The sequence below is a fragment of the Hyperolius riggenbachi genome, chromosome 11 (genome assembly GCF_040937935.1).
Source record: "Hyperolius riggenbachi isolate aHypRig1 chromosome 11, aHypRig1.pri, whole genome shotgun sequence".
NCBI lineage: Eukaryota > Metazoa > Chordata > Amphibia > Anura > Hyperoliidae > Hyperolius > Hyperolius riggenbachi.
Window position 1 is genome coordinate 90460632 of NC_090656.1, and position 22609 is coordinate 90483240.

The window sequence follows — 22609 nt, forward strand, 5'->3', positions numbered from 1 at the left end:
TAACGGTTGGGTGTTTAGCCTCAGACGTCTGATTATTAGGTGATCTGCAGTATCACCAATAATACAGACACTATACCTGATTATTAGGTGATCTGCAGAATCACCAATAATACTAGTATAGCAGACACTGACTGAGTTAGTAGTGATTGGTGCAACCGTAACTTTATTAGTTTTGCGAGACCTTACCAGAGGGACTGGTAAGGTACTATCAGTACACTGACTGTATAGATTTGATCAAACCTTCCCAGAGGAGCTGGGGAAGGTACTAAGAGAGAGAGTACAGAAATAGTATTGCTGGTCTATACCAGGGGAGCTGGTAAACGACCAATAAATCAGACAAACAATCACACCGACCTTTTCCAGTAAGGCGGGATAGGTCGGACTAGGAGGATACGGTAATAGGCTAGACCTTCCCAGCGGGGCTGGAAAGGTATATCAGGTGACTTAGATAGCTTTGGCTAAACCTTCCCAGAGGGTCTGGGAAGGTACTATCAGTCACAAGCGACACCTCACCAGTGGAGCTGGTGGGTATAGAGCACCTCACCAGTGGCAAGGGCCCACTGGTGAGTAGAATGGTCAGACAGGCAAGGTTCAGCAACAGAGAGGTAATTACAGTACAGAATCGAGAGGCAGAAGGATAATGAGTAATTAGGCAGAGGTTCAGCAACTAGTCAGATAGGCAGAAGTACAGTAACGTTAGACAGGAAGCAAGGTCAGAGGTATAGCCAGAATCATACACAGGTAAGCAAAACAGTAAACAATCTCCTAGTCTTGGTGTGAAGTCCTTGGTTTCAACACCAGGCACTAGTCTAAGGTCTGAGCACTTACACAAAGTATTCATGACAGCAGACTGGGAAACACTGAAGCCTGGAGGCTTAAGAAGTGGAGGAGACCTCACAGGCACGCCCCCTGCAATCAGCCAATCCGGGGCGCCGTGAGTCTACTCTGACGTCAGCCGACCAGCAGGTCAGCTGACGCGCCTCCTCCCCGCATAAAGGTCCTGTCTGTGCGTGCGCCCGCGCGAGGCAGCGACCCTATGGGGTAATGACAGCCCCGTCCTCGGCGTCCTAGATGCCGGAGGAACGGGCAGGGGCACGGAGGCAGCTGCGGCGGCGGTGCTGTTCGCGCAGCTGCCTCTTTATTCATTACACTAGCCTTTACTACCCATACTGTGGGTAACAGGCCAGTATCTTAAAATGAGGCTAAAATAAATCATGCAAGCATATTTATTGATACTGAGTGTCCTATTTTAAGACATTGCAAATATACTGGCATAATTTAAGTCTATGTATAAAGGGTGGCAAGCTGCAACAAAAGATGTGAAAAGTCACCACTTTTATGATGACAGCTTTATAAAAAAGTAGCAGGTTTTTATTCCTGGTATAGGGAACCAACAGTTCTGTACTTGTGACTTTTAGTCCTTGCTGCAAACTTGAAAACACTTAAACTTCACCACTGACTTTCATTGTGGTCATGTGACTCAACCCACTTGCTCAATAAATGGCAAAAGTGATGAACAGAGTATTTAAAAGAAGCACACCAGGTCTCCACTTATATTTATAGCATTTTGCCATGTTCCTTATAAAGTGGCGAAAAGTTCTGTTTTCCTCTGTATCAGTCGTCACATAACAGTATTTATCACTTTGAAAAATAACACATTTAAACCTTACTGGCAATTTATAAATGAGCCAATAAAAAAATACTTATGATTAAAGGAAATCTGTAGGGAAAAAAGTGCCCAGTTTGGGTACTTACCTAGGTAGAGGTAATCCTCTGGATAGTTCAGAAGCAGGGGCGTAGCAATAGGGGGTGCAGCGGTAGCGACCGCATCGGGGCCCTTGGGCCAGAGGGGCCCCGAATGGCCCTCCCTCAACTACAGTATTAGCTCTATATTGGTCCTGTGCTCATAATAATCATTTATATATATACTTTGAATAGTGACAATCATTAACAAGCTATTCCCCATCCCCTTCTTGCACCTCTGACACTGTAGTTGCCATTGGCAGCTTTTAGTGCGCCGTTTCAATTGCTATGTATAGAGTGCATGGGGGGCCCCATTGTAAAACTTGCATCGGGGCCCACAGCTCCTTAGCTACGCCACTGTTCAGAAGCTTCCCTATCCCACTTTTCCTTGCTGTTCCTTTGCTGTCCCCTCCTCAAAACCGCTCATTGACCCTTGTCACGCATGCGCAGTAGCACAGACCTGTTTGGGCTTTTGACGGAAAAAGCCAAGCATGATTGTGTCCCTGCCACTGTACTGCGCATATGCAAGCTGCCTGGGCAATAACTTGAACCTGATTGGGCTTGGTATTGTACACCGAAGCCTGAGTGGGTCTGTGATACTGCATAGGCGCAGTGCGGCTGTGCATTCAGGCGTCTAAAGGCTTCTCCCTCCTAAAGGCAAGTAACTAAATTGATGTATTGCAAACGTCACAGGTTTGCTTTAAATACATTTTTAGTATTATTTTTTAGGCGAACAGCCTGTTCTTCCCTTTAAAAATAGGCCGCCAATGTATTAATGAACTCCTAAGACAATCTAATCGGAAATGTATCCGGCATTATAATATCCTCTTCTGTAAAGTAAATGTCGGAATGGGAAATGGCCAGCTTTTGTTTTATTAAAATTTGGTTACTCTGTCTATGATCAGCTTTGATCTGCAGCACTGAGATCATGGAATTGCCTTGTGTCTCCTTTGAAGGCGCTACAGAAGTTGTCTTCCGAGTTTATGAACTGCAAAGTGACCTATCAGGAGAGAACAAGCAAGGAAAACGTGGGTCTCCTTGAGAAAGACCAGCAACTGAAGGAGCTGCAAGAAAGACTTCAAACGGTACAACTAGATCTGTACATTCATTATACGGGTATTGCAGAATCTGAGGCATTTGGCAGGATGTGTCCATGCTACATATTTCTAATGATGCTTACAATAAATAGATTGCAGCCTCTCCAGATATGTATCTGCATTTGCGGCTGTAATGTCCACATATGATGTTTGGTAAGTCTGGTAATTGTTCAGTGTTCAAAGAAACCCTTTTATGCTGAAGAAGGAAAAATGATTTTCTCTCTGCGCAAGAAGAGGTTTGCCAAGAAATTCATAGCACTTAGGCTGACTATTATGCATATTTCAGTTAACAAGTAGAGAGATGAGTTGAGTAGTCAGTTCAAAGAGCATCTCTGTCAGATTTGGAATCTCCTTTTACTTTACTGAACATTTCAAGAGGCTTTTCCCTCACAAAATTATGATTTTTACCGAGGTCAGAGTTTATTTCAGCTATGCTGTTTATTCCCTAATTTAACAACCACAACTAAAAAGCGTGCATGTTCGCTACACACATCAAACAGCCAGTTTCCAGTCTGCATGCTTGGCTTTATGTGCCTATAATGGGAACTTACTAAGCACTGTGTCCTTCTTCCCAGGTTGGTGAACCATGAAAGCCAGGGCTGGATTTACCATAAGGCACTGTAGGATTTACCATAAGGCACTGTGGAAAGGAAGCTAACTCCCCTCCCCCAGCGCCTCCCACTTTTCCTATGCAGAGTCCTGATGAGAGTGTAAATGAGAGGTTACTCACCCCGCTCTCGGCATTCCACTGATGAAATCTCCCTTCAGTCAGGGGAACCTCTGGCTATTTAATACTGAGGTTCATCTAGCTACCTAATACTTGGGGACACCTCTAGCTACTTAACACTGAGGGTACTTCTGGCTACCTAATACTAAGGGGCACCTGTAGCTACCTATGATGGGCAAGGGAAGTAAGGGTGAAGTGACATCTTGGACAGCCAGCACACTTGCGAAGTGGTTCATTGGAGGTTTGTAAGTTCATGGAGGGTGAAGTCTAAAGTGCCAGGATATCTGTGCCTATAGGCTCCTGTGAGGTAAATCCGGGCCTGATGAAAGCTCTAGAATCACCCCCAAGGTAGATTACTTGGAGAAGCCAAGCAGCTGCCTGGCGAGTAGGCATTGCTTCCCCATTAGTGACATCCTTTAGGTAGGTGTGTCTTTCTGAAATAGGTGTTGGCCTGGTAGGCATGCTATGAACTTGTGTTACTTGAAATCCTGTGTACTGTGTATCTCTACCACTGTGCATGAGCCTCACAAAGGTAAATCCAGCCCAAGTACCTTATTTCAAACCCAAAAATGCTGGTCTTGTAGGCTTTGTGCATCTTGCAGAGGGACTTAGGTTCAACTCTCTGGGAGTTTCCTTCCTCTAGCCCTGGGTGCTGCTCTTTTACATCACTTAGTATGGTATTCCAGGGTGAGTGCAGGGATGGAAAGTCAGCGTTGGCTCATCCCTCTGCTAAAGGGGCATATTTTAACAAAATCAAATGTATTATGGGTAAATGGGAGAAGAAGACCTATTATCCAAAATGTGCAGTTTGGTGGCATAGAATATAACACAGGACCTGTCAGCTCAGCAGTACTTTTCAGATGACTATTTCAGGATCTGCCTAATACAATTACCTGCAATAACAGGATACCCCTTTTTAATACTGGTCATACAGGCTTTAATTTATGGGACTGGAAGGAAGACCAGAGAGCTATAAGGCTACCATATATTTTTTAACTTGCATTAAATAATTAATAATTGCACTATCACAAGTTTGATTTAATGGAAACCTGAAGTGACATGTGAGGCAAACTTGTGAGGATACCTACACCCTCAGTATAAATATCTAGTATAGTTGCCCCCAGTATAGGTAGTATAGTTGCCCCAGTATAGGTAATATAGTTGCCCCCAATATAGGTAGCTAGTATAGTTGCCCCCAGTATAGGTAGTATAGTTGCCCCCAATATAGGTAGCTAGTATAGTTGTCGCAGTATAGGTAGTATAGTTGCCCCAGTATAGGTATCTAGCATAGCTGCCCCAGTATAGGTATCTAGCATAGCTGCCCCAGTATAGGTAGCTAGTATAGGTGCCCCAGTATAGGTAGCTAGTATAGTTGCCCCAGTATAGGTAGCTAGTATAGTTGCCCCCAGTATACCAGTAGGTAGTATAGTTGCCCCAGTAGAGGTAGTATAGTCGCCCCAGTATAGGTAGGTAGTATAGTTGCCCTCAGTATAGGTAGTATAGTTGCCTCTGTATAGGTAGCTAGAATAGTTGCCCCCAGTATAGGTAGTATAGTTGCCACAGTATAGTTAGCCTGGAAGGGGGAGTAGCGGGCACACAGCAGTGCGGAGGGAGGCTGAACCCCTACCTCACCTGGGTCCTTCCCTTCCATGCTCCCCACTCCAGATATTACAGTAGTGTCAGCGGCAGCAGAAGGGGAATGAATGACTCACCTCTTCCTTCCGCGTCCCAGGCGTCGAGCGCTGCGTGCCACAGATCTTCTCCTTTTTCAATGCCGCCCACTGTACTTGCGGAAGTACAGTGAGCGGCACTGAAAAAGGAGAAAACCTGTGGCATTAGCGCTCTGACGCGGTAAGCCGGGAGGCAGCATGCCAGGCACACTTTCTGTTTCTGCCTGGCACCATCCCCAGACTTCCGCCGCCTGAGGAAGACACCTCACTTGGCGTTGTGGGTGGGCCAAGCCTGGTTACCTTCACCCAAATGAGACAAAACAATAAATCTGCTTTTTTAATTTTTTAACCTCATCCTCTCCCTTGGGACGAGTAACTACGTCCCTGCAAAATCACATATCTCCTTGGAAGGACGTAGCTATTACGTCCCTTCCCGCTTGCTCCCCGTGATTGTTACTGCCACCCCAGTCGTTAGCCGGGAGATCAATGAATAGAAACACGGTTCCCATTCATTGATCTAAGTCCCTGTGTGAATGACCGCAGCCGTCTATGAGACGGCGCCACCATTCACAAAAAAACGATGCTTGCACATGTATGTATTACTTCCTCTTTGCGTAGTAATACTACGCATAGGGAAGTTATGCGCAAGGAAATTTTGTGGCCAAATAGTAAAATTACATCTACACACTTTTTTTTCAATAAAATAATTTTTTTTACATTTAAATGTAACTTCTTACCTCCCACACTCCCCAATAGTTAACCCAATTTTTATTTTTTTTAATAAAATAAAAAAATATATACAATTAAAGAAATATACATAAATAGTTATCTTAGGGACTTTTTTTAATGTTTGTCAAATGGATATATTACTGTTACTTTATAAAGTATGGGCTTGTAATTAGGGATGGACGCATAACTGAAAAAATGCACCTTTATTTCCAGATAACATATTGGCACCATACATTGTACTAGGGGAAAAAAAATGTTAATCATCGGGACAAATGGGCAAATAAAATGTGTGGGTTTTAATTACAGTAGCATGTTTTATTTTAAAACTATAATGGCAGAAAACTGAGAAATAATGATTTTTTTTCCATTTTTTTTATTCTTTTTCCGGTTAAAACACATTTAGAATAAAATAATTCTTAGCAAAAAGTACCCCTCAAAGAAAGCCTAACTGGTGGCAAAAAAAAAAACCAAGATATATGCCTCGATTCACAAAGCGGTGCTAACCCAGTTAGAGACTTTAGGCGTGATAACTATTGCACCACGCTGGTGAAAAGCCAGTTTAGGCGTAATAAGCTTAGGCATGATAAGTTTAGATAAGTTTAGATCGCACACAAAGTCCCGCACGCAAAGCAGCGCCATTAAACTCTATGCGAAGTGCACCAGAATTTGCTATCGCAAAACATTTTGATCAGCTGTGCACTGCGGTGCTAACCCAGTTGGCGCTTATACTTATCACACCTAAACTTATCACACCTAAACTTATCATGCCTAAAGGGCTTTTCACCAGCGTGCTAACTGTTAGCACCGCTTTGTGAATCAAGCCCTAAGAGTGTTTCGTTGTGATTAGTAGTAATAAAGTTATAGGTGAATTAATGGAAGGAGCGTTGTCAGGTGAAAATTGCTCTGTTTTTTTAAGGGGAAAAACTCTTGGAGGTGAAGTGGTTAAACACAACATAAAACTGGGGGATATCTAAAAAAGTTTTTTAGGAGTAGGAGGATAGATACAATCTGTTTACTTTGTTTTCAATCAAGTATCATGTTAACCCTGTTTCTGAATGTAGAAGGTGTATATTGAAAATAACAGATGAACAGAAAGACTAATATATGTGACTTGCTAGAAAAACAATCTTATTTTCAGTAGGAAAATGTTACCATTCCGTATTATTCTTGTTCAATCATAAGCCACAATGCTATGTTTTCTATCTCCATTCAGGAAGTAGAAATAAATAAGAGGCTAATGGAAATAAATTTCACCCTGAAAGAAGAGAAACAGGTAAAATTTAAATACGGAAAATTGTTTTCCTTCCCTATCAACAAAACTTCAGAACTTCTAAATAAAGCTTTGCCATTGAAAGTATAGAGCCTGCTCAGCAAATCCTAGATATACACAGGCTGCTAAAGGACAACTCATCTGGCTACTTTATACTGGGGGGAAGAGAGGGGTAACATCTAACTACTTTATCCAGGGAGAGAGGGGGCTCTGGCTACCTTTTCCTAGGGACGGGGGCAGAGAGGGGTCTCATCTGACTACTTTATACTGGGTAAAGGGGGGGGGGGGGGGAGGCAGCTCATCTGCTACTTTATCCTGGGGATGGGGTTTGTCTGGCTACCTTATGCTGGGTAGAAGGGACTAGCTACCTTATCCTGCGGAGGTGGGAAAGAGGGGGCTCATCTGGGTACTATACTGGGGAGGGGACTGCCTAACACTTATGGTGGCATATCTAGCTATTGTACTGGGGGAAGGTCTGCTACCTATACTGGGGTAGGCACAGTCTTGGGAAGGGGGGCACTTTGGTACCTACACCTCTAGTGCTGGAGAACCTTATCCCTGCCTTGCTCCAGAGGTACTCAGTAGGACGGAGGTCAGGGGAGTATGGGGGCCAAACCATGAGTTCCTCTCCTTTTATGCCAAATGCAGCCAATGATGCAGAGGTATTCCTTGCAGCATGAGATGGCGCATTGTCATGCATGGAGATGATTTTATCATGGAAAGCACAGTTGTTCTTTGCCATGGAAGAAAGTGGTCAGTCAGAAACTCCACACACTTTTCAAAGGTTATTTTCACACTTTTAGGGACCCTAAAGGGGCCGACAGCTCTCTTCCTATGATTCCAACCCAAAACATGACTTCACCACCTCCTGACAGCCTTGTTGGGATGTGGTAGCTGTTAACCAACCATCCACCACTCCATCCATCTGGGCCATGAAGAGTTGCACGGCACTTATCAGTAAACAAGAATGTTTAAAAATGAGTCTTCTTGTAGTTCTGGGCCCACTGCAGCTGTTTCTTTTTGTGAGCTTAGGTTAGGGATGGTTGAATAGAAGGTTTATGCACTGAAATCCTCTGAAGAATCCTGCACTTGGATCTTCGCAGGACTCCGGAGGCACCAGCAGCTTCAAATATGTGTTTGCAGCTTCGTAGTGGCATTTTAGCAGCTGTTCTCTTAATCTGATGTATTTGTTTAACAGAACACTTCCTCGTTTTTCTTTTATCTGCACAACCCCATGTGTGCTCTGAGTCAGCCACAAATCTTTTAACAGTACGATGATCATGCTTACGTTTTCGTGAAATATTATTATTATTATTGATTATTATTATTGATTTATAAAGCGCCAACATATTCTGTGGCGCTGTACAAAGTAAGAAACAAACATGGGGTACATAATAATACAGACAATGGGGTACACCAATATACAAGATACATAATTAGTGACAAAATACAAAATATAGAATTGGTAATGACAGTGATAAAAGTAACATGATGAATAAAATGTATAATGATTTCCAAGACACAAAAGGGGGAGAGAGCCCTGCCCTTGCGAGCTTACAACCTAAAGGGAATGGGGGGAAACAAGAGGAGGGGTAGTATGCAACAAATATATAGAGGCTGTGTGTTGTAGGATACCTAGTAGGAGTGCAATTTGGTCTTAGGACAAAGGGAAGTGGCCTAAGGTAGCACATATGCTTGTCGGAACAATTGTATTTTTAGAGAGCGTTTAAAGGTAACAAAAGTTGTCGAGTGACGGATGTGTTGTGGGAGGGCATTCCAGAGGAGGGGCGAAGCGCGTGCGAAATCTTGTAAACGTGAATGTGCTGTGCTGCGTAATATGTTGGTGCTTTATAAATACAATAAATAATAATAATGTGAGGAGGTGAATCTAGAGGAGGACAACAGAAGATCATGTGCAGATCTGAGATTGCGATTGGGTTTGTATCTGGAAATTAATGAGGATATGTACCGGGTAGAGAGATTGTGGAGCGCTTTGTAGGTTAGGATTAGGAGTTTGAACTGGATCCTCTGGTTAATTGGCAGCCAGTGAAGAGCTTGACAAAGAGGAGCAGCAGAGGAAAATCGAGAAGAAAGATGAATGAGACGAACAGCTTAGTTCAGTACCGACTGTTAGAAGGTAGTCCAGGTTTTCATACATTGTCCAAGGCATTCAACTATTTCACACTTATCGGCAGCATAGAGACCATTTTTCTTTCTCATATTGCTTAAAAATAGTGGTCTAAATGTGGAACACCCTTTTTTTATTAGTTTTTCCTTTAATCTGGCTCACTTGGCAAACTAGTTATCAGAGGTGTCCGAGATTGATTTCAGTGATCAAAAGAGCCCTGAGACAAAATACCATGAATGAGTTTAACTTTAACTCACTGCTCATACAATTCTATGGGCCTTTTCACAGTACTGTGTTGTAGCTGATGACATTATTTTAACTCGCTGACTGCAAGCTTTGTATGAAAGTCCAGTCTCCATTGCAGTTCACACACAATAATTATAACGCAAGCATTATGCAACTGACCACTGTGAATCCAGCCTTATGTTAATTATCTTGGTTTATGCATCAGGAACACTTCTTAAATGTATAAACTGCTGTATATTGGTATGTAGCCCTGCCCTCCTAGTGATGTCACAACCTAGGCTGTTTAGCTATGCAAATTTTCCCAAAGCATTCTGTGAGACCAGGTATTATTTCTATTGGCTTCGGGAAAAGAGAGTACACAAAGACTCCGCAGAGATGTACCTGACAGCAGTCGCCACCTATGATACATTTCAGTATGTAAATCAGGGTGAGGAAATATTTTACAATGGAAAAACACTGACTAAATAATTGATAAAGTATTATTGTAAAAAAATAAGAAATGTTGTTGATTACATCATTTTCAGTGCAGTAGCTTTTTAATGTGTATGTCCACTTTTATGGAAAAAATGGTTTTGTATATTGCATTGGTAATTAAACACTAGTTCACCCTAATACTCTTAGCCATAGAGCATGTCCTTTTCTTTTCCTAGGCCCATTACCTGCAGCATATTTATAGTTAAAGTTACAGTTTTAGTTATTACCACACAAATAACTACACAGTTTCTCAGTGATGATTTCCCAACCAGTAAGAAATCCCACCTCTGGTCGTTCATCAATTTCCTCTGTATCCACCAAATCTCACGTCTATTTCGAATGTAAATACGGTATCACTTCCTATCCTAAAGTGCCGTAAAAACATGATCTTACATAATACTGCTTAACTGAGACTCGAAGTCAAAATGGCTCTAAGCAAGGTTCTCTTCCCTGCGAGAACCCACTTTAACCCTCCGCACCAACCATCTGCCCTGTCAATCAGGAGTTAGGAATGTGTTCGTAACGAGGTTATAAGATAGTCTCAAGAAGTATGACCGTTGTAGATCTATATGTTCCACTTTCGGCACACATTTACAACTGTACCTTGGTATGCTTATTTATACTTTGACTGTTCATACAACTTTATGAATGTTTATCCATCTTTTACATTGTTCAATTTCCATGACATTGTACTTCTGTTTTTGAACTTCATCTAAATATCGGTGTTTACCTACTCTGTATGCAAATTGTTCAAAACTTCAATAAAAAAAAATTATTAAATAAAAAAAAAAAACACTTGTTCACCCTTCAGGGTTTTTTATTGTTATTAAAGCGATATCGTCACCATAAAAATCAAATTTCAACAGCAACTGGTCTGAGTGTATTAAGTGATAAAGATGCTAATCCTGCATTCAAAACTTTCAAAACTTTTTCTGCTGTTATGATTAGGAGTTATCACATACTTAAGGAGCACTGGCTCTTTAGTAGTCGTGCCAAAGAATTGCATGCTGGGGGTTCTTTTTATCTATAATCTATTCCTCCTCTTCCCTTTATTTTCCTGCCAGCTGCTTTTCTGAAACCTAATCCCCTACTCACTTGTGTTTACAAGCAAGGCTGAGGCGACTCAGCGATTGGAGGAGACAAGAAAAAAAGTAAAGGGCAGAAATGACACCACGAGTTAGCCTTAACTGTGGGCAAAAGACATGGCCCCCACCAGGAACAGAATCCTCATAATTTACTATATAACATTCACTGAAATCAAAACGGGGACAGTAAAATACATGTGTTATGTAAGTAGATCAAGAATTTATCTACTTATATATGTGTTTTTTTCCCTGGCATAGTATGGCTGATCCTACTGCTTTAACCTCCCTGGCGGTAAGCCCGAGCTGAGCTCGGGCTATGCCGCGCAGGGGGAGATCTCAGCCCCTGGTGGGGCGATTTTTAATCTGTAAATTGCTGTGCGCGCAGCCAGCACTTTGCTAGCCGCGCGCACAGCTTGATCGCCGCCGCTCTGCGGCGATCGGCCGCACGCAGCGGCGAAAGAGGGCCCCCCCCCCGCCAGAGCCCTGCGCTGCCCGGACCAATGAGTTCCGGGCAGCGCTATGGGCTGGATCGGAGGTGTCTGACGTCAGGACGTCGGCTGACGTCCATGACGTCATCCCGATCGTCGCCATGGCGACAGGAGAAGCCAAACAGGGGAACGCGTTGTATACGCGTTCCCCTGTTTGCTATAGATGCCGGCGACGATCGCACTAGAGGGACACATGCGCCCTCTAGTGGTGTTTCATGTAGCTACCACTCTGGTAGCTTTACATGAAACAAAAAAAAAAAATTTTAAAAAAAAGTTTTTTTTGCCAATTTGGCAAAAAAAATTAACCGCCAGGGAGGTTAAAGGTAAACAAGAGGGACCATGGCCTTACCCACACATTTTTTTTATTTGATGCAGCCAATCCAGAGAAATTATGTTTGAAAAAGTTTGTTATGTGATCCAGAGATCCTGTCAGAAAAGTGAGTGTCCAAGGAGTTTGAAAAAAAAAGATCCACTTACCTGGGGCTTCCTCCAGCACGTGGCAGCCGTCCTGTGCCCTCGCTCCGGAGGCTCCCGGTCTTCTCCACTGCAGAACCCGACCTCGTCAGGTCGGGTTCCGGGTCAGCGTCTCTGCGCTCCACGGCGCGGGTCACGTGGTCTGGCCGACGTTATCAGAACTGTACAGCGCAGGCGCATAACTACTGCGCCTGCGCAGTACCGTCCTGATGACGTCGGCCAGACCACGTAACCCGCATCGTGGAGCGCAGAAGAGGGCAACCCGGAACCGCAGCTGAGAAGACCGGGAGCCTCCGGAGCTGTGGCGAGGGCACAGGACAGCTGCCACGTGCTGGAGGAAGCCCCAGGTAAGTGGATCTTTTTTATTTTTAAACTCCTTGGATGTTTCCTTTAAGTGGGGATGTCTACTTGCCTGGTAGGCATGCAGTGAGCTGAAGTTGCATGGGAGTCCTGTTATCCTATATATGTGCATAAGCCTGGGCAGATTTCACAAGTTCTCCACACAGGACATGTAATTAGAAAAGCATAGCGCCAGTCACCTGACCCCATACACTTTTGTCTGCTTCTGAATCATTAAAGGATACTCGAGGTGACATGATGAGATAAACATGGGTATGTACAGTGCCAACTACACAAATAACTAGGCTGTGTTCCTTTTTTTCTTTCTCTGTCTGAAAGGGTTCAATATCAGGTATGTAAATGGCTGACTCAGTGCTGACTCAGACTCACTCATAAGAAATTCCAACTATAAAACAGTTTCCTAGCAGAAAATGGCTTCTGAGAGCAGGAAAGAGATAAACAGGGTCAATAGTTCATAGATTTTAGCTCTGGCATACTTCAATGAATGTGTCATTGAGCAAAAACAATAAAACAGTTAAAACTTAAAAAGTAGATTTAAACATAAAATAAAACTGTTATATCTTAAAAAGTCATTTTCAGGAGAAGGAAGATAGATGCAGCTGTTGAGTTCATTTGTTTATTTTAGCCTCGGGTGTCCTTTAACTCTTTGTGCTCTGCAGAGTCATATCATTTTCCTATGCACTTCCTCCCTGCTCAGTGTTTCAAAAAGCTTCCACCCCTTTCCACACTCCTAAGGGCCCTTTCACACAGGCAGCTGCCAAGTGGTGACGCTTATCAGTTGCTCTCCCCACCCACCAGCCAGTCGCTTGTTAGCACTCGGTACCGGCGCTGTACAGGCACGCCCCCCCCCCTACAGAGTAAGATCTAAGCGCTGCCGCAGCCAAACTCAGACTCAACATGTTGCGTACTTCTGCCACCCAGTAACGTCACCGCTTGTCAACGCTTGACATGCGTGGTGTTACAACCGATGCAATTCGGCTGCATTTAAATTGCACCTGAATTGCACTGGCGGGTGGCAGATGGGAGGCTGAACTGCTCAGGCAAACGCACAGCTCAGCCCCCTGTAACGATTGGTGTCAGCACACAGAGAACTCTGATTATTGGTGATCTGCAGTATCACCAATAATACAGATGCTATACCTGATTATGTGGTGATCTGCAGAATCACCAATAATACTAGTATAGCCTGACACTGGACAACAGAAGAGGAATAGTGTTTAGTGTAACAGTAATACGGATGAGAGAGTTCACCCGAGGAGCGGGTGACTCAGATTGTACTGCAGCCGGTACTCACCTTATGAGTGGATGAGACAGACCGTGCTACAGCCAATTGGCATATAAATACTACAACAATGAGAAGGAACACAATAATGCTGTACAGCTGACCACCTGTGGAGCAAGTGATTCAGACTGTACTGCAACCAGGTAGTGTTTGGTGCACAGTATAAGGGGGAGCAATCCTAGTGATGCTTGACTAAGGATCCCCTAAAGAACAGGTGGTACAGACTGTGTTGCAGCCTAGGAGTAGTTGATACAGTTGGTGCTGCAACCTAAGTGACACATGTACTGCCGCCTAAGAGCGAGTGATACAGACAGTACTGCAGCCTATGAATACCTGAAGGCAGGTATCACAACTAAGCATCAGTATCCTACACCTGAGAGGTAGGTGTAAGCAACTAATTTCCCTCACCAGTGTCAGGGCCCACTGATGCGGGTAGCGAGGTCAGACAGACAGAGTTTGGCAACGAGCGGACAGATACAGTACAGAAACGGAAGACTGATTCAACGTCAAGGACAAGCAGGGTTGGCAACGTGAATCAGATAGGCTGAGGTACAGATTCGACAAACGGAAGAATAGAGCAAGAAAAAGGTCATAACAGATAAACAATGCAATAGTACTTTAAAGCTATCAACAGAATCTGACTAAGTGTGGATCCCCAGCTCCGGCCGGTTCTAGCACACTTTGGGATCTGACTAGGGTCTGAGCGCTAACACACTATAGCATTCGCAACAGCAAACGCGGAACTACTGACAGACCTGCTCTATATATAGTCAACATGCTCCATAGCGCCGCCCCAGTCACTCAGCCAATCCGGATGCTAGCTGGAATCAGCTGACCGCATGATCAGCTGACTCCCCTCTTAGCTGCATAAAGGTCCTGTCGCTCTGCTCGCGCGCGCGTAGCCCTTAACCTGTGAGCAATGGAAGGACCCTGAGCACATACCCGCGCGGCAGAGGCCGCCGGTTGACACGCGGAGATAGCCGCCGTGCCGCTTGACTCAGCGGCGGCATCTCCACTATTCCTTACACCCCCCTTCTGAAAGTGGCCTTAGACGCTGTGTTAGTAAAGACTACCACTTATAATCCTGATCTACGTGAAACAATATGCCACTACTTACTGCTTTTTATTTAAATGTTTTTAACCACACTGGGGAGGTTATGCCTTGTAATGCTGGGAATACATGGGTCGTTTTTTAGCTGAATAGATGGTTATATAGATCATTTCTGACATGTTCGATCACCTTTCGATCATTTTGCCACTCGATTTGTCATTGAAGTGAATTGAAAAAGATAAGAAAAACGAGCCGAAGATAAGAGAATCAAGTGGAGATCGAGCGGCAAAAACGATCAGGCGCAGAATCGAGCGCCAGAAACGACCCATGTATTCACAGAAGAGGAATTGGACAACAAGATAAGACTTTGCTGAGCTGCAGTGCTGGCAAACAGTTAATCTCTGAGCAGCAGAGAGAGGACCTAGTCAGCTCTCTATACTCACAGGAAAAGAATTGAGCCAGTTTCCACTAGGAGCAGGTTTTCTTTTCGGCCCTGGCTTCTGTTCTGGTGCACAGTCGCAGCCCTAATCACTAAGCCATGCCATGCACAGATATATGAATTTGACTGCTTGCAGCATAAAACTGCAGCATGCCTTCCAGATTTTCACCGTGGTGCGATCTGGGAGGCAAGCCACTAGATAGATGGGCAGTGTTTCCCCGCAACTTTCCTATGTGGGGAAATGCTGCAGTTTCTACTTGGATTTGTGGAAATAGGGCATTATATCATAAACCAGAAACTGCGCCAGCCAAATGTAGAATTATCTAAATGAGTATTCGCTACCACAAGTCCTGTATCAAAAGTCCAACGTTGTTGTGACAGCGCTCCTCTGACGACCTAAACAAACAAACACAGTCGCCTATAGTGCATTAGTGTTATACAAGTCAGCGATATAGCAATACACTCCACCCCACACGTGCATAGGTGACAACAGTGAGTTCCACTCTCAGTGAAATATAGCCCCTTTGGTATAGCAGCTCACCAGATGGACACCACCTCAGATTCCAGGTGGGTCTAATGCGTGGCCTTCAAGCGGCTAACTATAGATCACAGCCTCCACACTTCAATGTAAGCAGCCTCCACACTTTGTTTGGTAGTAGAAAAAGGCTCCAGGTTTAATTGCACATATTGCACATATCCACATGTAAAACAATATAAAATACACATAGCGTAATCCAATTTTAAAAAACAAAAATGGCCCGCGCAATATAGCGCACTCACTCAGGTAGATGTATCATAGGCATATCGGGCATCAGCCCACCAATAACGCTCTCCTTGTTTACAGCGGCACCGGCGTCCCGACTCTCCGCTTTCCTTCAAAGTATGCGTCCGAATTCCCCGCTACCCTAGTGACGTCAGCGCTCCTAGGTCCGCCCTAGGAGCGCTGACGTCACTAGGGTAGCGGGGAATTCGGACGCATACTTTGAAGGAAAGCGGAGAGTCGGGACGCCGGTGCCGCTGTAAACAAGGCTGTAAACGAGAGCGTTATTGGTGGGCTGATGCCCGATATGCCTATGATACATCTACCTGAGTGAGTGCGCTATATTGCGCGGGCCATTTTTGTTTTTTAAAATTGGATTACGCTATGTGTATTTTATATTGTTTTACATGTGGATATGTGCAATATGTGCAATTAAACCTGGAGCCTTTTTCTACTACCAAACAAAGTGTGGAGGCTGCTTACATTGAAGTGTGGAGGCTGTGATCTATAGTTAGCCGCTTGAAGGCCACGCATTAGACCCACCTGGAATCTGAGGTGGTGTCCATCTGGTGAGCTGCTATACCAAAGGGGCTATATTTCACTGAGAGTGGAACTCACTGTTGTCACCTATGCACGTGTGGGGTGGAGTGTATTGCTATATCGCTGACTTGTATAACACTAATGCACTATAGGCGACTGTGTTTGTTTGTTTAGGTCGTCAGAGGAGCGCTGTCACAACAACGTTGGAAATAGGGCATTGCTGGTGTGCCCTGCCACCCCCTCCCTGACCAACCTGACTACTGCATGTGAGTGATGATGAGTGTAAGGCGAGAAATTTGCTTCACTGGTAGACAACTGCTACTTTCTGCTTTATATATGTGAGATTGTAGTTTACCTTTATTTGCAAATTGCTTTGAGAAGTACTGCATAATTCATTCTGTTTCTCTTTACCAGGAGGGTGAAAAATCTCAGAGCACTATGATAACGTTAATCCACCGACACACTCAGACTATCACTAATCTGGAAAAACAGCTGTCTGTGCTCAAAGAGGAGTATAAGGTGACATGTTTCATTTACATTTCATGTTTTAAACACTTGATGAACAAGTTTAGTAACTGCAAGCAGTCTTAAGCTTTCTCATTGGGAAGTTGCGGTATGTTCCCTGTAAAAAAACAGGATTGCAAAGGAAGGAAAAAGTCACATTGCAACGCAAACAGTGAAGCATGCAGCAAATAGAAAGTATGCTTTACTGCAAATGTTAACACATGCCTTATGCGGCACTGCACTGCATGCATAGTGTTATGCAAATAGCAGTTTCTTCACACCGCACTGCTAATGTGCCAATGTGAACCTGTCATTAGCAATGCGATTATATTGTTTGCTGCAACATACCGTTGTCTAAGTAGCCTTAAGGTGGCCATACATGATAAAAATGAAATGGTTGATTTCCCTTTTTTTCGATTAATACGATTGATTGTATAGAAGAATAATGTGCACCACCTACCACTACTATCTACTGCTGCTATCTTGACTTACTGCTGCTACCTAGCAAAACTCCTCCACTGGTAACTGCTAACCCCAGCGCAAATCATTACCGCTAAACGGAAATCACTGCTGATACCACTCTGCCCCTGGATTCATTGATGCTGTCGCTAACTGTAGTAACTGGAGTTCAGCTATCCTATTGCTGAACTCCTGCGGATAAATTACCCAGCTGGCACCGCCATAGTCACAATTTAAATTGTGGTCTTTGGAGGCATACAAACTAGCAGACATGCACCATGCACCCAATTTAACTGTTCAATTTTTCTCTGTAGAGCTATTTTTAATGCATTGCAGTAAATAAAAGTACAAAGCTGTCTGATAGAAGTTCTCCATTACTGTGTCTGTGGTAAGTAAATTGGCACGTCTTTCCAATAGGGATACAGACAACAACAAGTAAAACCGTGGAACAAGCTGCAATAATTTGTACTACATCAAAAACGAAATTAACTTTTTGGATGGAGTTTGCCTTTAATTAGAGCTATTTTAACCTCCTTGAGACCGCCTAACGCCAATTGGTGGTCGCAAGGTGGCAGCCTCAGGACCGCTCATTGCCAATTGGCATGAACTGCTAGGAGAGTGTTTTGCTGGGGATCGCGCGCGCGAAACCGCTTTTTACATTGTACAGTGTAGTGCTGCGATCTACAGCAGCGCTGTACTGGGGAAAGCCGTGTCACTCAGCTGTCCCCTAGAGAGGCTCAGGAGCAATCGGCTCTCATAGGCTGATGCCTGTGACAGCCGATCGCTGTTGTTGTCTGGTGGGGGGGAGGGAGGGAGGGGGAAAAATATATTAAAAAAACAGACATTTATTTAATAAAAATAAGCAAATACACAAATAAAAAAACATCGCAGGAGCAATCAGAGCCCACCAACAGAAATCTCTGTTAGTGGGCAGAAAAGAAGGGGAGGAATCACTTGTGTACTGAATTGTATGGCCCTGCAGCGAGCCCTTAAAGCTGCAGTGGCCTAAATTGTAAAAAAAAATAGCCTGGTCACTAGGGGGTGTAAGCCTATGGTTCTGAAGTGGTTAAGAGTCGAGGTTAGTGCTAAAATTACTGAAATGATTAGGGTCCTTTTAATTAGAGATAATTTTAAATGTGCCCTGTTTTTAAATTGTTCTTTAACCACTTTATTCACCACTACAGTATATCTACGTCCTCTATGACTTTATCTAAGCCACGGAGACGTAGATATAAGTCGTGCAGCTGCAGCACAGCTGTGCACTATCTGCTGCAGCACTAATTGGTGAAAGGGAATATATGTTCCCTGAGCCAATAAGATTGACTTTTACCATTAAAAATACTTTTATTTCATCAGTTCATAGTGAAAAATACATGCTGTAACATTATTTCAGAATCAAATATCTTTACCATAAATTGTGACAGGAACGTAATTTAAGTTTTGTGATAAACAGTAGAAATAACCAATCAAAATTTCTGTTTTTATTTACAATAGCACTTTTTATTTTTAAACTGGAATTGGTAAATCTGAGAATAATGTGTTTTCTTTATTTTTCTCCTTTTTTTCCTATTAAAATGCATAGAAAACAAAATTGTTCAAGGGAAAAAATGAAATACAATGAAAGCCTAGTTAGTCTTGAAAAAAACAATATATACAGTGGGTTGCAAAAGTATTCGGCCCCCTTGAAGTTTTCCACATTTTGTCACATTACTGCCACAAACATGCATCAATTTTGTTGGAATTCCAAGTGAAAGACCAATACAAAGTGGTGTACATGTGAGAAGTGGATCGAAAATCATACATCATTCCAAACATTTTTTACAAATCAATAACTGCAAAGTGGGATGTGCGGAATTATTCGGCCCCCTGAGTCAATACTTTGTAGAACCACCTTTTGCTGCAATTACAGCTGCCAGTCTTTTAGGGTATGTCTCTACCAGCTTTGCACATCTAGAGACTGAAATCCTTGCCCATTCTTCTTTGCAAAACAGCTCCAGCTCAGTCAGATTAGATGGGCATCGTTTGTGAACAGCAGTTTTCAGATCTTGCCACAGATTCTCGATTGGATTTAGATCTGGACTTTGACTGGGCCATTCTAACACATAGATATGTTTTGTTTTAAACCATTCCATTGTTGCCCTGGCTTTATGTTTAGGGTCATTGTCCTGCTGGAAGGTGAACATCCGCCCCAGTCTCCAGTTTTTTGCAGTCTCCAAGAGGTTTTCTTCCAAGTTTGCCCTGTATTTGGCTCCATCCATCTTCCCATCAACTCTGACCAGCTTCCCTGTCCCTGCTGAAGAGATGCACCCCCCGAGCATGATGCTGCCACCACCATATTTGACAGTGGGGATGGTGTGTTCAGAGTGATGTGCAGTGTTAGTTTTCCGCCACACATAGCGTTTTGCATTTTAGCCAAAAAGTTCCATTTTGGTCTCATCTAACCAGAGCACCTTCTTCCACATGGTTGCTGTGTCCCCCACATGGCTTGTGGCAAACTGCAAACGGGACTTCTTATGCTTTCTGTTAACAATGCCTTTCTTCTTGCCACTCTTCCATAAAGGCGAACTTTGTACAGTGCATGACTAATAGTTGTCCTATGGACAGAGTCTCCCACCTGAGCTGTAGATCTCTGCAGCTCGTCCAGAGTCACCATGGGCCTCTTGACTGCATTTCTGATCAGCTTTTTCCTTGTTCGGCCTGTGAGTTAAGGTGGATGGCCTTGTCTTGGTAGGTTTACAGTTGTGCCATACTCCTTCCATTTCTGAATGATCGCTTGAACAGTGCTCCGTGGGATGTTCAAGGCTTTGGAAATCTTTTAGTAGCCTAAGCCTGCTTTACATTTCTCAATAACTTGATCCCTGACCTGTCTGGTGTGTTCTTTGGACTTCACAATGTTTTTGCTCCCAATATTCTCTTAGACAACCTCTGAGGCCCTCACAGAGCACCTGTATTTGTACTGACATTAGATTACACACAGGTGCACTCTATTTAGTCATTAGCACTCATCAGGCAATGTCTATAGGCAACTGACTGCACTTAGATCAAAGGGGGCCGAATAATTATGCATACACCACTTTGCAGTTATTTATTTGTAAAAAAAAATGTTTGTAATGATGTATGATTTTCGATCCACTTCTCACATGTACACCACTTTGTATTGGTCTTTCACGTGGAATTCCAATAAAATTGATGCATGTTTGTGGCAGTAATATGAAAAAATGTGGAAAACTTCAAGGGGGCCGAAAACTTTTGCAACCCACTGTATTTCATTTACATGTGGGTAAATATTCATGGTGGAAATAAAAGTTGCCAATTGCTTATTGGGGTATGCTACAGACCACCTCTTATTAATGAAGCTGCAGAACTGCGATTACTACAGCAGATTGAAAAAGCTGCAAGTAAAAATGAGGTCATAATTATGGGCGACTTCAACTTTCCAGACATTGACTGGGGTATTGAGGCTACCCATTCTGGTAAAAGCAGCAGATTTCTGGCAGCACTACAGGACAATTACTTGACTCAAATGGTAACGGAACCAACTAGGGGGAATGCGTTACTGGATCTGATCATTTCTAATAGACCAGATAATGTATCAAATGTGCAGGTTCAAGAACATTTGGGAAATAGTGATCACAACATGATAACGTTTGATCTGGTGACTGATAGGCCACGGGGCAGCGGGACCACTAAAACTATGAATTTTAGAAAATCAAAGTTCAATCAAATTAGGCAGGCACTAAGTTTGGTGAACTGGGATAATGTACTACAAGGGAAGGACACTGAAGGGAAATGGCAAGCTTTTAAACGTATTCTCAATCAATATTGTAGTATGTATATCCCATATGGAAACAAAATGTCTAGGAATAAAAAAAGGCCTCTATGGATGAATAGAAAGGTTAGGGATAAAATGAAGAGGAAAAAGAATGCCTATAAGGTCCTAAAACAAGAGGGGACTGAGGCTGCACTAAGCAAATATAAGGAGTGCAATAAAAATTGTAAAAAAGAAATTAGGCTGGCAAAGATCGAAGCTGAAAATCAAATCGCTAGGGATATCAAATCTAACCCAAAAAAGTTTTACAAGTACATCAACTCTAAAAAAAGAAAGGTTGACTGTATAGGAATCCTAAAGGATGAGGGTGGGAACTCAATGGTGGATAACCAAGGTAAGGCAGAGTTATTAAATGCTTTCTTTGCTTCTGTCTTCACAAAGGAAACAGCACTGTTGCAAATTACAGAGGCAGAAGAGTCTCAATCTTCTAACTGTAATATTAAATACTTAACGCAGAAAGAAGTAAAGGCAAGACTAAATAAATTAAAAATAGACAAGGCACCTGGCCCGGATGGCATGCATCCTCGGGTCCTAAGAGAATTAAGTTCAGTTATAGCTAAGCCCCTTTATCTTATCTTTTGTGACTCTCTTGCAACTAGCAGAGTCCCAGTGGATTGGCGTACAGCCCACGTTTTCCCATTATTTAAGAAGGGCAAAAAATCTGATCCAGGAAATTATAGACCTGTAAGCTTAACATCAGTTGTATGCAAACTATTTGAGGGGTTACTAAGAGGTACTATACATGACTTCATAGTAGAAAATAATCTTATTTCTCAGCATCAACATGGGTTTACTAAAGACAGGTCCTGTTTGACTAACATGCTCAGCTTTTATGAGGTAGTGAATGCTAATATGGATATTGGGAATGCTGTAGATGTGATATACTTGGACTTTGCAAAGGCCTTCGACACTGTTCCCCACAGAAGTCTGGTGCAAAAGTTGAGGATGCAAGGACTGGGGAAGAGTTTGTGTGCATGGATAGGGAACTGGCTAATGGACAGAAAACAAAGAGTTGTGGTCAATGGATCGTACTCAAAATGGGAGACTGTTAGCAGTGGGGTCCCACAGGGGTCTGTACTGGGTCCAGTGCTCTTCAATTTATTTATTAATGACCTAGTAGATGCAGTAGTGAGTAATGTTGCTATTTTTGCAGATGATACAAAATTGTGCAGAATCATCAACTCTCAGGAAGATAGTGTCATATTGCAACAGGATCTGGATAGGATGGCTATATGGGCACATACATGGCAGATG

The 22609-nt window shown here is 43.2% G+C and overlaps 1 protein-coding gene across 6 annotated transcripts in view; it reads left to right on the plus strand.

Annotated features, from left to right (window-relative positions):
* The window catches only part of CCDC73 (coiled-coil domain containing 73), a 537472-nt gene that overhangs the window by 476974 nt on the left and 37889 nt on the right, over nucleotides 1–22609 (plus strand). For all 6 annotated transcript variants that reach the window (XM_068261330.1, XM_068261328.1, XM_068261329.1 and 3 more), the window contains 3 exons: nucleotides 2700–2828; nucleotides 7180–7239; nucleotides 16978–17082. In XM_068261330.1, the coding sequence (XP_068117431.1) occupies nucleotides 2700–2828; nucleotides 7180–7239; nucleotides 16978–17082 (294 nt within the window). The remainder of the gene's footprint in view (nucleotides 1–2699; nucleotides 2829–7179; nucleotides 7240–16977; nucleotides 17083–22609) is intronic.